General features: G+C 45.4%; 1 protein-coding gene across 8 annotated transcripts in view; it reads right to left on the bottom strand.

The window, feature by feature from the left end:
* vta1 (vesicle (multivesicular body) trafficking 1) overlaps positions 1-17346 on the bottom strand; it is a 71883-nt gene that overhangs the window by 38725 nt on the left and 15812 nt on the right. For all 8 annotated transcript variants that reach the window (XM_079255579.1, XM_079255580.1, XM_079255581.1 and 5 more), the window contains 3 exons: positions 15688-15815; positions 9436-9511; positions 5009-5123 (listed from right to left, as the gene is read on the bottom strand). In XM_079255579.1, the coding sequence (XP_079111705.1) occupies positions 5009-5123; positions 9436-9511; positions 15688-15815 (319 nt within the window). The remainder of the gene's footprint in view (positions 1-5008; positions 5124-9435; positions 9512-15687; positions 15816-17346) is intronic.

The following is a 17346-nucleotide window of genomic DNA, read 5'->3' as shown; positions in this document are numbered from 1 at the left end:
GTTTGGCCCAAATATGACCAATAACTGCAGTTTGGTTTGGTCCAAATATGACCAATATCTGCAGTTTGGTTTGGCCCAAATATGACCCATAACTGCAGTTTGGTTTGGTCCAAATATGACCCATAACTGCAGTTTGGTTTGGTCCAAATATGACCCATATCTGTAGTTTGGTGTGGCCCAAATATGACCAATAACTGCAGTTTGGTTTGGTCCAAATATGACCCATATCTGCAGTTTGGTTTGGCCCAAATATGACCCATAACTGCAGTTTGGTTTGGTCTAAATATGACCCATATGTGTAGTTTGGTTTCGTCTAAATATGACCCATATCTGCAGTTTGGTTTGGCCCAAATATGACCCATATCTGTAGTTTGGTTTGGCCCAAATATGACCCATAACTGCAGTTTGGTTTGGTCCAAATATGACCCATATTTGTAGTTTGGTTTGGCCCAAATATGACCCATAACTGCAGTTTGGTTTGGTCCAAATATGACCCATAACTGCAGTTTCGTTTGGCCCAAAATGACCCATATCTGTAGTTTGCTTTGGTCCAAATATGACCCATAACTGCAGTTTGGTTTGGCCCAAATATGACCCCATATATGGAGTTTGGTCCGAATATGACCCATGACTGCAGTTTGGTTTGGTCTAAATATGACCCATAACTGCAGTTTGGTGTGGTGTAAATGTGATCCATATCTGCAGTTTGGTTTGCCCCAAATATGACCCATATCTGCAGTTTGGTTTGGCCCAAATATGACCCATAACTGTAGTTTGGTTTGGCCCAAGTATGACCCATATCTGCAGTTTGGTTTGGCCCAAATATGACCCATAACTGTAGTTTGGTTTGGCCCAAATATGACCCATATCTGCAGTTTGGTTTGGCCCAAATATGACCCATATCTGTAGTTTGGTTTGGTCCAAATATGACCCGTATCTGTAGTTTGGTAGGATCCAAATATGACCCATAACTGCAGTTTGGTTTGGTCTAAATATGACCCATAACTGTAGTTTGGTTTGGCCCAAATATGACCCATATCTGCAGTTTGGTTTGGTCCAAATATGACCCATATGTGCAGTTTGGTTTGGCCCAAATATGACCCATAACTGTAGTTTGGTTTGGCCCAAATATGACCCATATCTGCAGTTTGGTTTGGCCCAAATATGACCCATGCAGTTTGGTTTGGCCCAAATATGACCCATATCTGCAGTTTGGTGTGGCCCAAATATGACCCATAACTGTAGTTTGGTTTGGCCCAAATATGACGCATATCTGCAGTTTGGTTTGGCCCAAATATAACCCATAACTGCAGTTTGGTTTGGTCTAAATATGACCCATATGTGTAGTTTGGTTTCGTCTAAATATGACCCATATCTGTAGTTTGGTTTGGTCCAAATATGACCCGTATCTGTAGTTTGGTTTGGTCCAAATATGACCCATATCTGTAGTTTGGTTTGGCCCAAATATGACGCATATCTGTAGTTTGGTTTGGCCCAAATATGACGCATATCTGTAGTTTGGTTTGGCCCAAATATGACGCATATCTGTAGTTTGGTATGATCCAAATATGACCCATAACTGCAGTTTGGTTTGGTCTAAATATGACCCATAACCGTAGTTTGGTTTGGTCCAAATATGACCCGTATCTGTAGTTTGGTTTGGTCCAAATATGACCCATATCTGCAGTTTGGTTTGGTCCAAACATGACCCGTATCTGTAGTTTGGTAGGGTCCAAATATGACCCATAACTGCAGTTTGGTTTGGTCTAAATATGACCCATATCTGCAGTGTATTTTGGACCTCTTGGGAGTTATGGTTCAAAACCTTTGACAACCACAGATCTGGACAACATGTGGCTCAACACCACCTGCCATGTGCCAAAACTCAGTCATGTGACCACCACATGTGGCCCACAAGGAAGCTGTCATAAGAAAGACTTGCTGTAATCCATGTCCAGGCCAACAGCTGACATCTGGAGCACATATGGCCCACACACTTACCAGTGCTATTACTGAGCCATAAGCGCCAGAAGTCGCCTGGATTCGCCACAACCATGGCTTCTATCTGGAAAGGCAGAAAAACTCCCAAAACTCTGAAACATCTGTTTGCCAGATGCTGTTCGCTACGAGCTGGTGAGATATCCGAAGTCACGAACACACTCAGACACACACATACATGGCAGCTGGATGATATCAGCTCTCCATCAGTGGGATGACTGGTTATGATGTCATCAGTGTGTGCAGGAAACCTCGAGGTGTGAAACCGTGTGACAGACACGACAAAAGAAACGTAAAGTGTGTTTTCTCTTAATGCCTGTGCTACAGCGTTGATGTCATGGGCGACCCGACATTGTTTAGGGTCAAACACGTCCACATGGAGCCGCTGGGCGTGGGTGAGCAGATGGCCTTCATTTCACCGACACCAAAATACGTTTTCCTCGCAAGGAAAGAAACGCCGCTCACGTCAAAACAAATGTCGGCCGGCGCTCCCGAGGGGCTTTTGATGCAATTCTCCAGCTCTCTGAGTGAAATGTGAAAATGAGTCCAGATGCTGCAGAGTCCCGCGTGTCCCAGTAAAAACTCCACTTGCTGCTGAAGTCATCGGAGTCCTGGAATTATCAGGATCATCGCAGGATTGGCTGAAGACGTGGCCGCGCTCCAGCAGGTCGAGCTGCAGCCTGTTCACACCTCCCCCATCTCAGAGGGCTCCCACTCCTCCGGCTCTTCACGCTCCGTCTCCTTCAGGACTGGAACTCAGCGAAAGACAAATACTGGGAATAACATCAGAGGAACATGATTTTATAAATGTTCCACTGGAGGTCTCGGCTGCATGTGGAAGTAAGCGCTTCTACCAGCAAGGGGCATCCCGGCAGAGGTGCAGATGGAGTTCTGGTCTCTGCAGATGCAGCTGTAATCCAGATCTGTTTCTGGGAGTTTTTATCTAAAGCACTAAATACAGGGAGGGGTGGATGAAATGAATCCCTGAAACTTACGAAGCTTTGCATCCTTAAAGCATAACTTCAGTAATGTGTGCTGACTGGAAGTCACGCAACGCCTGAACCAAAACATTTGACAGCTCTTTGCTTTATTTATGTCAATTCTTCTGTTTAAAAGGACTGAATGAATTCTGTAGAAACATTATGCAGTCATGCTTTTACAGACATCGGCTCTGAGTGCAGAGGGACACAGCTGTGAGTTATTAGCTAAAGACACAATCGCCCCCCCAGCCGGACGCAACGCACCGAGTCTCAGACCTAATCTGACAGCAAAACAAAGAACCTTCAACATTTTCCAGCCTTTTCTAAAGTTACGGCCATGTTCAAACGCAGCCCCAGAGAAGCTGTCAATCAGAAGCCAATGGGGCTGATCATGTTCTGAAATCTGTGTCAAGAATGTGGACAAGCCACAGTCGGTGGGAAGATACTGCAGGAGCAATCTGAGGACCATGACGTGTCTCTTTAGGAAAAAACTTATTTAGATGAACAAGACTTTTAACATGAGGCTGTTTCCGTGTTGGATTGTTCCTCCCTGCAGTGGTCACCTCCTCACAAAGCATGTGCTCTAATCCACAGCAGATTTAGTAGAAGGGGTTAATGGCCCTCACCTGCTGTCGATCCAAAACCAAAACCAAGCACATTGCTTTCAGTGGAAACCAGGAGACAGCAGCTGATTCATTCAGGAATGAAAAAAATAATAAAAACTTTTTTTTTTAAAAAGTCCCAGGAATTGGTAGAGTAGCGTTGAAATTTATAGTAGTCTAGGAAATAATAACAAAGTCATGGGATAAATTAATACCAGGAATTTCTTTTATAGTCCAAAAAAATTGTTAAACTAGTCCTAGTTAATTAGAAATTAATTAATGCTAGCAAATGATAAAATAGCCTTGGAATGAATCACCAAGCAGCAACTTCTGGTTAAAAGTGAAGCCAAAATCTGCAGTTCCCCCTTCATCCACTAGGGGCTCCACAACAGAGCAAATCCCCATAGACTCCCTCCGTCGCCATCTTGGGAGGGGCCAAGATGGCGACGGAGCGAACCGCCCAATGAGTTTCAGAAATCTACGGGTCATGTGACGGAGGCTCCGCCCATCTTTTCTATACGGTCTATGGAGTAAAAGTAATCCCAGGAACTGTTCTACAGCAGAAGGTAGAAAGTTTTCCAGGTGTTTATTTGAGGTGTTTTGTTGGTAAATATGTCAGGAAGCCTGAGAATCTCGGATTAGACCACAAAACCCGTTTGGTTTGGATGTCAGCGCTTGGTTGAGTCTTTTTGCCAAGTCATGTTCGCCCTGCTGTTGATCAGCGAGTCCAATCATCATCACTGCAAGCAGATTCCTCCCGGCTCAGACATCAAAATTCCCAGCCTCTAAAGATATTTTAGAGGTAAGTTGTGGATCTAGGGATGAAATGACCCCAGTAGCAGCAGAAACATACGCTCCCAGTCTTTTTTTACTCTACATGATGAACTTTAAAGGCTGCGCCGGCCGTTTTCTTGTCTACCTCAGTCAGGCAATCTCTTGGGAACGAGGTGGTGTCTCTCCATGCTTTCTTTCCATTAAAGGTTATGTTTTCTGGTGCAAGCCTGCCATCAGAGCACAGAGATTTTCAATTCTACAAAGGTCAAAGCCTGGAAGCTGATCCAAGTTGGACAGGACATGATGGACAAGGGGACTTTCACATCAGCTCGTTCTCATGGAGGTCAGGCTTGGCCTTTGTATGTTTAAACACATTAAAGGGAATTTCTAACTCAGTGTAATCATTTCACTCTCTTTCACACACAAGCACGGACACATTTTGGGCTGTAAGAATGTATTTAGTGACTAATCTACTCCGAACACGCTTCTAAAGGGTACACCTTCTCCTGCAGGGCTTTCCTGCAACACTTCCAGACCTGATAACCGAACAATGCCGAGCCGAGGTAGAAACACACACACCAGCAGATTAAACCATGCCAACAAAACGTGGGGAGGGTTCTGCAGAAGAACATATTCCATATCAGAGGGTCCCACCTGCTTCCTCGTCCTCGTCCATGCCGATGGGTCCGGGCTGAGGGGTCTCCCCGTTCTTCAGACAGTTGTGGATGTAGGTGGCCTTCCAGCGGGCGTACTTCCTGTGCTGGATGTTCTACCGATGGAATAACATAGAAAAGACATAAAGGTGTGTTACTCCAGTAAGTGCTTTATTTTACACTGGGGGCCAATTTTCCCAGTATGAAGTGGCCCTGGGGCCCAGACAAATATTAATACCATATTGGTTTAATTTGCATTCATGAATAAAACTAAACCGTTGCATTTTAACAGCTGAACCCTGTAAAATATTACATGATACCATGCAATCATCACAAAGACATTTATAAATCACATTTATGTAAAACTACACATGGAAGACGCCCAGCAGGCCGATAACTTATGCATTAAATCAGGCTCACGGGAACCACTTAAAGAGCTCAAGTCAGGCTTAGTAACAAAAATCTCACCAATATTTAATTCTACAAAAGTAAATAATAAAAAATAAAACAAAATGCCCCAGTAATAAAAAATAAAATGTTGAAATTAAACAAACTGTAAATAAATTAATAGTTTAGATATTTAGCCCACTGTCGTAGCGTTGGCTGCTAACATAGGAGCCAACTGTCGTAGCGTTGGCTGCTAACGTAGGAGCCAACTGTCGTAGCGTTGGCTGCTAACGTAGGAGCCAACTGTCGTAGCGTTGGCTGCTAACATAGGAGCCAACTGTCGTAGCGTTGGCTGCTAACATAGGAGCCAACTGTCGTAGCGTTGGCTGCTAACGTAGGAGCCAACTGTCGTAGCGTTGGCTGCTAACATAGGAGCCAACTGTTGTAGCGTTGGCTGCTAACATAGGAGCCAACTGTCGTAGCGTTGGCTGCTAACATAGGAGCCAACTGTCGTAGCGTTGGCTGCTAACATAGTAGCCAACTGTCGTAGCGTTGGCTGCTAACGTAGGAGCCAACTGTCGTAGCGTTGGCTGCTAACGTAGGAGCCAACTGTCGTAGCGTTGGCTGCTAACGTAGGAGCCAACTGTCGTAGCGTTGGCTGCTAATGTAGGAGCCAACTGTCGTAGTGTTGGCTGCTAACGTAGGAGCCAACTGTCGTAGTGTTGGCTGCTAACGTGGGAGCCAACTGTTGTTGCATTGGCTGCTAACGTAGGAGCCAACTGTCGTAGCGTTGGCTGCTAACGTAGGAGCCAACTGTCGTAGCGTTGGCTGCTAACGTGGGAGCCAACTGTCGTTGCATTGGCTGCTGACGTAGGAGCCAACTGTCGTAGCGTTGGCTGCTAATGTAGGAGCCAACTGTCGTAGCGTTGGCTGCTAATGTAGGAGCCAACTGTCGTAGCGTTGGCTGCTAACGTAGGAGCCAACTGTCGTAGCGTTGGCTGCTAACGTGGGAGCCAACTGTCGTTGCATTGGCTGCTAACGTAGGAGCCAACTGTCGTAGCGTTGGCTGCTGACGTAGGAGCCAACTGTCGTTGCATTGGCTGCTAATGTAGGAGCCAACTGTCGTTGCATTGGCTGCTAACGTGGGAGCCAACTGTCGTTGCATTGGCTGCTAACGTAGGAGCCAACTGTCGTAGCGTTGGCTGCTGACGTAGGAGCCAACTGTCGTTGCATTGGCTGCTAATGTAGGAGCCAACTGTCGTTGCATTGGCTGCTAACGTGGGAGCCAACTGTCGTAGCGTTGGCTGCTAATGTAGGAGCCAACTGTCGTAGTGTTGGCTGCTAACGTAGGAGCCAACAGTCGTAGCATTGGCTGCTAATGTAGGAGCCAACTGTCGTTGCATTGGCTGCTAACGTAGGAGCCAACAGTCGTAGCATTGGCTGCTAATGTAGGAGCCAACTGTCGTAGTGTTGGCTGCTAACGTGGGAGCCAACAGTCGTTGCATTGGCTGCTAATGTAGGAGCCAACTGTCGTAGTGTTGGCTGCTAACGTAGGAGCCAACAGTCGTAGCATTGGCTGCTAATGTAGGAGCCAACTGTCGTAGTGTTGGCTGCTAACGTGGGAGCCAACTGTCGTTGCATTGGCTGCTAATGTAGGAGCCAACTGTCGTTGCATTGGCTGCTAACGTAGGAGCCAACAGTCGTAGCATTGGCTGCTAACATAGGAGCCAACTGTCGTAGTGTTGGCTGCTAACGTGGGAGCCAACTGTCGTTGCATTGGCTGCTAACGTAGGAGCCAACAGTCGTAGCATTGGCTGCTGACGTAGGAGCCAACTGTCGTAGCGTTGGCTGCTAATGTAGTAGCCAACTGTCGTTGCATTGGCTGCTAATGTGGGTTGCTGATTGATGAACAACCATTCGTCTATTCTCGGAACCGAGTTGTATGTGACGCAGCACTGTACGTCTTGATCAGGATAATAACAGCTAACACTCTCTCACAATGCAGATTAAGCCTGAGAAGGAATGTGAAAAGAGCTGAAGGGGCAACAACTTTACAGCAAAGTGATAAGAGAATGGAGAAACTCCTGCTTCCACCAGATAACAGCAGCTCAGAAACAATGAAGCTTGTTCGGCCTTGGTCCTTCTGAAAGGTTGAAGTTAGTCACTTCCAGCAGGGGAAACATGGCTCACCATGAAACTCCTCAAAGTAAAACAAAAAGTAGTATGACGACGCTGGAGTGGTGAGGAGACATCAGGTCACGCCAGACTCATACGTAAAGTAAAGCAGACTTCTCACTGCTGGACTCAGAAACAGGCCACAGTGTTGCTGCTCTCAGCTCGGCCGGGAAGTTGTTGAAAAGCTCCTTTTAGAGGCTGAAACTGAAGCAGTCCTGCTTGTCTGGCAGCTGAATGTTCCACTGTTGTGTCAAACTGTGCCTGACTGCATGAACAGAGGCTGCGGTTGATGTTTTAATGGCTTCTGGGTGACATGGACTCTGCTGCGTGTCACATTCTGGAGGACATGAACACATCAGTGTTTCTCTCAGCAACACACACGAAGGCAGGTTTCCTCTACCCGAGTTGTTTTTAACCTCCAACCAATAAAAAACTGTTTAGAAAAGTCGGATATTTTGAATATGAGAATTTTATTTGTCCCTTTGTATAAATGTCTATCCTTTATCACCATTTGATATATTAAATGTTTTATCACGTAATTCCAAATCAGATCAGATCAGATTGTGTTTACTGGAATTTTTAACAAAATTTTTACCTTAAATTGATGCAGAAGAAACTGTTTATGTTTAGCTTTATTGGGTTAACACACTCCTCCATGTGACGCCATGTTATAATCATGCTAGATGCAATTAATCTTGTTTTTTCAAAGGCGCCAAGTCGCATCTTTTGACCTTGTTTTCATTGGGCCGGTTGTTTGTTTGTCTCACGAGATCAGGCCACTCTGTTGTTTTTGTTCCTTGTTTTTTATTGTTTGCACCGTTTTTGTTTGATACACATGAAATAACTTCAGTCTGAAGAGAGCAAGACAAATAAAGTCTGACTGACCCTAAACAGCTCCTCACATGACAGTTTCTGGTCAGTCAGGGAACTGCTTGTGGAAGACAAGATCTTAGCATTAGCTGCTAACGCTTGAGTCCACAGTTGTCCCATTTATTGATAACATGGTAGACCATATTTATTTATTTATTTTGTGTTCTCAGCTGTTTCCTTGTCGGTCTTAGTCGTGTTTGATCTTGTTAAGTTCTGTTACTCCAGTGTTTTCCTCATGGGTGTCCGCCACGCCGCCGGGTCGTTGCCATGGGGAGGGCCTTGCATTGCAGCCATTCGGCTGTGGTGCGGATCAGGGCCAGCCCTGAGTTGTGGCTATGCCAGTGGTGCTGGGTGATGGGTGGGCTGGCCCCTGGTGGGAGAGGATCCCCAGGAGATCGTTTCCCCAGTCTGCCAAGCCAGATGTCATCTCTTTTCTGTTTATTCTTTTACTATTTTTATTATTACTGATTAAAGAGACAGAAGATGACTTTGTTTTAGTGTGAAGCACTTTGAGCTGCTTCGTGCATGAAGGTGCTATACTTTGACGTGATTAATGTTCCAGTCCACAGTCTTAGCATTAGCTGCTAAAGGGAGAGGCTGTGCTAAATGAATGAGGTCTAACAGAACAAAGATATTCTGTGTTTTCATGGTGTGTATTTCCTGATGAAATGAAAAACTCAATTTAGCTCAGAGCCCAGCAGACATGCGGACGTGTAAAGCGTGGACGTGTTTGAACGTCTCGCTGCTGTGTGCAGATTAATGGCAGGAAGGCTGCAGCTGCCAGTGATGAGTTTGCCATTAAACACAAGGTTGTCTTTTATCCATACGGCATGTGGGAAATGGAACAATAAGAGAGCAGATTAATGTCGTGCTGGTTTGGGATTTTTTAATCATTTAAAATGAAGTTGTTTCATTGTTTAACGATGTTTTCTGTTGTAAACCTTGTTCTGTTGTTTGTTTTCACTTCACAGGAGTCAAACTGGTTCTTTATCTTACCTCCTCCGACAGCTCGCCAAACACAGACAAGACGTCCAGCAGCAGACTGGATGTATAGAAGGACTTGATCATGTTCCTGAAGGCAGACATGAGGAGGAGGAGGAGGGAGGTGAGGAGAAAAATGAATTAGTTTCTCAGTTAAATGTCACCAAAGCACAAAATAACAGGATGGATTTTTATTGTAGTGATAAAACAATGAAAAACTTTTATTTCCAGGTTCTGGTACACACTGCTGGGGTCTTTGTGACCTGCAGAACAGGTGACATAAAGGCGTATTACAGCTGGTAGCAGGTAGCACAGACCAGCCATGCAGGTCAGGACCAGTCCAGACTCTGTACTGGTGGGGTTCAGCTCCATTAGCAGGGTGTGATCGTCATGTTTTGCTTCATCAAATCAAAGGAAAGCAGGAATCTCTCATCAGGCTTTGTAAGCTGACAAGCTACAAGCTGTGTAATCTGGAGATTGAGCGGTCGTAGTTTAATGTGTTGTGTCATCCAGCGGAGCCAAGCGCCACGAGGAGCTCTGGCTGCTTCACAAGCAGAGGAAAGCCGAGCTTTAACGCTCCTTTTTGCACGACATCAACGTGGTGGTCCAGGCTGCATGTGAAAGATGAAACGTACAGCTGCTGACTTCAGGCTGCATGCTGACGTACACAAACATCACATCAGACACGCTGCCATCAGCGCTGAGATCCTGCTCTGTGGAGCACTCGCCAAGACATCCCACAGCCTGGTTTACAGGCTACAACACACCTGATCATGTGCACTCACGTGGAATAATAGATGAATACATGTTTGCTGTTATGCTAAAGCAGTGGAAAATGAGGGATGTGAGGTTTGGTCCTCTTAAAGCCGCATTCAGTCAGGATTTATTTCTCCAAGATCCACTTCCTGAAAACCTCAAAGTAAGGCTTAGAATCTGCAACGTGCCTGTCTTACGATGCGGTGAGCCATCAGTTAGTCCTGGACACACCTGACAACGAAGCCGACGTTAGACGCTTTGGTTTGGAGTTTAGACCACATGTAATGGATGAAAAGCGAGATGTTTAGGACCATGCTGGGGAAGTGAAGAACGTTTATTCATTTGGTAACGTGCCATTACAGCTGCGATGTGTAGCTAAACTTCTGTAACTTCATCATGTTTTGACTGATGCCTAAAATGTATTTCTAAATGTATGACTCTGCAGTTGTGGGGTTTATCAGGGATGGACAAGAAGCAGAGTACAGAGAACTGGTCAGTCAGTTTGTTAAATGGTGCGGTGACAATCATCTCATATTAAATAGCAGCAAAACAAAAGAGATGATTGTTGACTTTAGGAGGAAGAAGAATAAACAAAGCACTGTTTCCATCCTGGGAGAGGAGGTGGAGGTGGTGGAGGAATACAAGTATCTTGGAGTTCAGCTGGACAACAAACTGGACTGGAAATGCAACACTGACTACATCTACAAGAAAGGTCAGAGTAGACTGTACTTCTTAAGGAAGCTGAGATGGTTTAACGTCTGCACCAAGATGTTGCATATCTTCTATAAGTCTGTTGTGGAGAGTGCAGTCAGCTTTACAGCATCTGCTGGGGTAGTAGCATCAGAACCAGAGACTTGAAGAGAATCAACAAACTGATCCAGAAAGCTGCTTCTGTGCTTGGAGTAACTCTGGAGCCGCTGGAGCTGATTGTCCAAAGAAGAATGCTGCACAAGCTGATGAAGATAATGGAGGATTCTTCACACCCTCTCCACAACACAGTGATGAAACAACAAAGTGTGTTCAATGAGAGGCTTCTTCAGGTCCGATGGAAGACTGAAAGATACAGAAGATCATTCCTGCCAGCAGCCATCAGCCTCTGGAACAAGACCTCCTCTAGTTATTATTATTTACTGCAATACTGAATTTCCCTTTGGGGATTAATAATGTATTTTTCATTTCATTTCATCCTGAAGCCACTTAATGAGGACGTGGAAGAGGTTAACTTCTGTTAAACACAGCACGGGGCTCAGTGGACTGGTGAATTCCCAGCTTTGCTAAAATCCAGGCTGTAATCTGGGTGAAGAGAAATCCCTGCATGATGTTCCTGATGCAGCGGCTTCCTGCAGTCTGACTCCAGGGGAAAGAGAATGAATACACTCCTTGTGGTCTGTGTGAGCATCTGAGGTTTCTTCTTCTGCCACAAACATGCAGCTGTGTCTCAACATGTGTCATGAACGTGGGTGTGAGTGTGTGTGTTGTGTTAGCAGCGAAACACGCCGCCTGTTAGCAGCAGAGCGCCGCGTCCCATAAACCCGCAGGCTGTTTGTGTTTCTGACCACGTCCTGCTTTTCATACCTGCTGGAAACAGAAAACTTTTCAACGTTTATTTACACTGTAAACAACTCTGCAGAGCCTGTCACCTGCTTCTATTCATGCCGTACAACCTGCCATCAGATCCTGTCTTCTTTTTACCATTCAAGCCTCTTTTTCTGCTATTTTCCTTTTAATCCCAGTCAACCTGCAGACGTGACGTTTCCATGCAGGCGTGATGTTTCCAGCCTCAGCTGTCAGATTCTGAGGCTAAAATGATGTAAAATGAACGTATGAACAGATAAAGCAGCAGAAGTTTGTAGAAATAACACACATAGATCAGCAGCGACCAATCCTTTTCTCATCTGCACATCATTCTCTCACGTCTGAAACACACACACACACACACACACACACACACACACACACACACAGTTTCCATGTTTACAGTTTCTGCTAAATGTGAGCTAGTAGACAGATTTATGCTCATACTAGCGGTTGGATGTTAATGTGTTAATAGGATTAATTACAGAAACATTTAATGCATTTTAATCACAGAACGCGGAACGTTTGTGAGAGCACATTGTCCTGGTACCCCGGTTACCCCGTCGCACTTGTCACAGCTCAGCTAATGACTGAGCAACTTTGCTCGCGATAGTTCGCGGTTTTCAGACTCTTCTGGCAACTCTGTTTAATAGGGGTGGAAAAATAGAAGTGAAAAATCGAAAATCGTGATGTTTTACCTCACAATTTTAAAATCTTTTTTTTTTTTTGTAGTTAAAAAATAAAAATAATGATGAATTTTTGTCATTTTTATTGTTTTTATTGATCTATTTACTCGTCTTCTTGGGCGTTATAGCAGCAGAATGATGGTCTTGCTAATTGGTTGTTTTTTCCTCTTTGAAATCAAGAAAAATGAAAAAGAAAAAGAAATTTGATAAATCTTTTTGTTTTTAATTTACAAAAATCAGCAATATTGAAGAATAGTGAGAATCACAATTTATATAGAATCAGCACCCAAAAAATCTGAATCAAATTGAATCGGGGCAAAAGCATCTTGTGACAGCCCAAGTGTTTAGAGCAGAGCTTCATAAGAACGGCCATGTTTGCTGCATCACAACATTAGGAATGAATTCATAACAAAAGAAAAAGAAGTGGGCCGAGTGCAGATCACTGTGGGACGCCTCTGAACACATTAAAACTTTAAACCTGTTGGCTGTCAAACAAACACACAACCAAAACTTTTCCTCATTTCCACATCTTCCTGCTACTATCTACCCGTTATCCTCACCAAACCACCTCCACCTCAGATCTTTGGCTGCTCCTGATTGGACGTTACCGTCAGTTTAAGCTCTCTGATTGGTGGAAAGTCTGACAGGAAGTGTCTTCATCATCATGTCCAGGTGGAAATAGAGGTCTCTTAGCAACATGGTAGTGATGGTGATGGTGATGAAGATGTGATAAAGAATGGTGTTATTATGGATCATCTTTATGGAGCAGGGATGTCCAAAGTCGGTCCTCGAGGGCCGCTGTCCTGTGGGTTTTTGATGTATTCCTGCTCCAACACACCTGGGGTCCATTAAATGGATCCAAGAGCCAGTGAAGTTCTGCACAATGACTGATTGGTTTGAGTCAGGCGTTTTGAAGCAGGGATGCACGAAAAACCTGCAGGTTTGTGGCCCTTAAGGACCGCAGCTGGACACCCCTGATATAGAGTCTCTGAATAAACACTACATCTGGATTGTAAACGTCCTGGACGGACAGAAACGCTGGAAAACCTCTTTCGACCAGCTGGAGGGTCACATGACCATCACAGTTCACCCTACACAGCTATGCAGTACCAGAGATACTGATAGAAGGGATAGCACAGGGGGATCAAATGGAGTTTTCAGGATTTAGGAAGAAGGCAGACGTTGAGCTTGAACAATGAGAATGATTATTAACGGGGTCTGTGGGTCTGACGTAAGATCTGAGGTATAGATTACTGGTTTCTGAACCCAAACTACTGAAGTCCCTCTTCATCCTCTGGCTGAAAACCCCATGTGGACAATGTTGTCAACATGTTTTCACATGTATATACACATGTAAACCACATGAGCAAACACAGTTTTAGAATGATTTAATGGGATTCACATCTGAAGAACGTGGAAATGACAAGTAAATAAGTGAGTAAATCGTCTACACACGTGCTCAACATGTTCATGCACATGTAAACAGGACTGGGCGATACGATGTAAACCTCATATCCCGATACAGCTCATATTATATCCCTGTAACCATATAAAACTGTGTAAGGTTCCATGTCGCTCTTTTTATATCCAAACCACATCCAGACAAAAATTTCCCTCTTTTAGGACCAAGATCATCAGTTTGGGTTGGCTGCTCATCTTTTAGTGAATTATCCTCTGAAACACGTCTGCTACTGTCTTCCTCCATGTTTATGTATTGCAGTGTGCCGTAAAGCGCATCCTGATGTAAAACACTGCAGTAAAGCAGCTTATCGTGGCGTAAACAATATTTTCTATCGGCCAGAGGATATATATTATCAAATATCATCATCGGCCTGTCCTTCTTGTGGACTACATGTGCAAAGAGTTTTTAGAACATTTTCATGTGATCCACCAGTAGACATGTGAATCTCTTGTGTTAGACGTGTGTTAGACGTGTTGCCGCGGGAAACAATTGTGAAGAACATGAAAACAACATCACCTGCAATTCAAATGAGATCCACATGTGACTTTTGTGAATCACATGAAGAATTTGTAATTCTCATTTTCTTTCCATGTGAATCACATGACATGTTTCACCACGTGGTTTTTCTGCAGGGTCTCATCATGAACTCTGTGGAGATTCATCATTCTGTTTTACTTCCTGTGTATTTATAAATGCAAACCGTAGAACAGACGATGGACAGCAGCGTGTTTGGCGTGTTAGATGTGTTAGGCGTTTTAGGCGTGTTTGGGCGTGTTTGGGCGTGTTTGGAGTGTTTGGAGTGTTTGGAGTGTTTGGAGTGTTTGGAGTGTTTGGCGTGTTTGGCGTGTTTGGCGTGTTTAGCGTGTTCAGTGCGTTTAGCGTGTCTGACGTGTCTGGCGTGTTTGGCGTGTTCAGTGCGTTTAGCGTGTTTGGCGTGTTTGGCGTATTCAGTGCGTTTAGCGTGTTTGGCGTGTCTGGCGTGTTTGGCGTGTTCAGTGCGTTTAGCGTGTTTGGCGTGTCTGGCGTGTCTGCCGTGTCTGGCGTGTTCAGTGCGTTTAGCGTGTTTGGCGTGTCTGCCGTGTTTGGCGTGTTCAGTGCGTTTAGCGTGTTTGGCGTGTCTGGCGTGTTAATGAAATGCTGGAACATTCGACTCCAAAATGGCGGAGGAGGAGAACTCTGCAACATGCACTGATAAACATGTGGATGTACAGACAGGCGTGCTAACACGGGGCCTCCTGAACGTGCACTCAGAAGGTAACGGGCTGTGCGCGAGTCCCCGCCTGTTGCTAAGAGACAAACTACTTGAAAGAGGAAGCCATGCTGTTTAGGAGTGCTGTAGCTGAAAGGTGTGATGATGGAAGGAAGACAGACGTGATGCTCATCAGAGCAGATGGGCGGCGTGTTTGGATGACGTTAAAGTCATGATGTGCACATGCAGAAGAAGGAAAACGGGCTTCAGCATCTTTCTGCAAACCATGAAAGTCCTGACGCTCATACAGAATGTAAACTTCTGCTTCTCCATGTTGTACGTTCACATAATGAGTTCACATAAAAGCGTCAGCTTTAGCTGGTACTGAACAGACGTGCGACTCGTAATTCCCAGCTTAGCATTTACAGCATTTTTCTGACTGTCAACTTCTTTTTGTGGAAGAACAAATTGCGGCGGAGAACAGCATATAATCTGTCTGCCACCATGATTTGCTCTGCACCACTCGGGGAATGGAAATACAACTGTCTGTCACATTCAGGATAAAAGTGCATAAAAGGGGGAAAAAGTGCATTTCTCACTTGTGGAATCGTCCAGCTCTGTCCTCGTTGTCAGCGTAGAGGAAGAGTTTTAAGGCGTAGTTTTCGATGTGGGCGTTGCCGACCACCTCCTGACTGATGGACTCGTTGTCACTCAGCTCCTTCTTCATCTGCAAAACGAAACATAAGCAGAGTTACGGAGCAGAAACCCCAGCAAGCGCTGAACTGAGCGCGGGACATGCTAATGACATGACAGGGATATAGGACTTCATTCAGCGCTGATGCTCCATCAGCTCCTCCAGCTGCATCGTCTCTACAACAAACAAGAAAATGTCTCCGTTCTGACAGGCATTCGGATGTTACACAACTACAGTTCCACTTTGCCTTTGCAATGACTTAAAGATCGATGTTTCCTTTCGGGTGACGGCAGTGACCCTACGGTCACGTGACTTACCGATGCTCAACGGGATCTAAGCATAGACAAGGTCATGTGACTTACCGATGCTCAGCAGGATCTAAGCATAGACGCGACACGGCCATGTGACATACTGATGCTCAGCGGGATCTTAGGTCATGTGACTTACTGATGCTCAGCGGGATCGAAGCATAGGCGAGGTCACGTGACTTACCGATGCTCAACGGGATCTAAGCATAGACAAGGTCATGTGACTTACCGATGCTCAGCAGGATCTAAGCATAGACGCGACACGGCCATGTGACATACTGATGCTCAGCGGGATCTTAGGTCATGTGACTTACTGATGCTCAGCGGGATCGAAGCATAGGCGAGGTCATGTGACTTACTGATGCTCAGCAGGATCTAAGCATAGACGTGACACGGCCATGTGACATACTGATGCTCAGCAGGATCTAAGCATAGACGTGACACGGCCATGTGACATACTGATGCTCAGCGGGATCTTAGGTCATGTGACTTACTGATGCTCAGCGGGATCTAAGCATAGGCGAGGTCATGTGACTTACCGATGCTCAGTGGGATCTTAGCATAGACGCGACACGGTCACGTGACTTACCGATGCTCAACGGGATCTAAGCATAGACGAGGTCATGTGACATACTGATGCTCAGCAGGATCTAAGCATAGACGTGACACGGCCATGTGACATACTGATGCTCAGCGGGATCTTAGGTCATGTGACTTACTGATGCTCAGCGGGATCTAAGCATAGGCGAGGTCATGTGACTTACCGATGCTCAGTGGGATCTTAGCATAGACGCGACACGGTCACGTGACTTACCGATGCTCAACGGGATCTAAGCATAGACGAGGTCATGTGACATACTGATGCTCAGCAGGATCTAAGCATAGACGTGACACGGCCATGTGACATACTGATGCTCAGCGGGATCTTAGGTCATGTGACTTACTGATGCTCAGCGGGATCGAAGCATAGGCGAGGTCATGTGACTTACTGATGCTCAGCGGGATCTTAGGTCATGTGACTTACTGATGCTCAGCGGGATCTAAGCATAGGCGAGGTCATGTGACTTACCGATGCTCAGTGGGATCTTAGCATAGACGCGACACGGTCACGTGACTTACCGATGCTCAGTGGGATCTTAGCATAGACGCGACAAGGTCACGTGACTTACCGATGCTCAGCGGGATCTAAGCATAGACGCGACACGGTCATGTGACTTACCGATGCTCAGCGGGATCTAAGCATAGATGCGACACGG

Source organism: Telmatherina bonti (assembly GCF_933228915.1).
Source record: "Telmatherina bonti genome assembly, chromosome: 16".
Taxonomy (NCBI): Eukaryota; Metazoa; Chordata; class Actinopteri; order Atheriniformes; family Telmatherinidae; genus Telmatherina; species Telmatherina bonti.
This window is presented reverse-complemented; position numbering and strand designations above follow the sequence as displayed.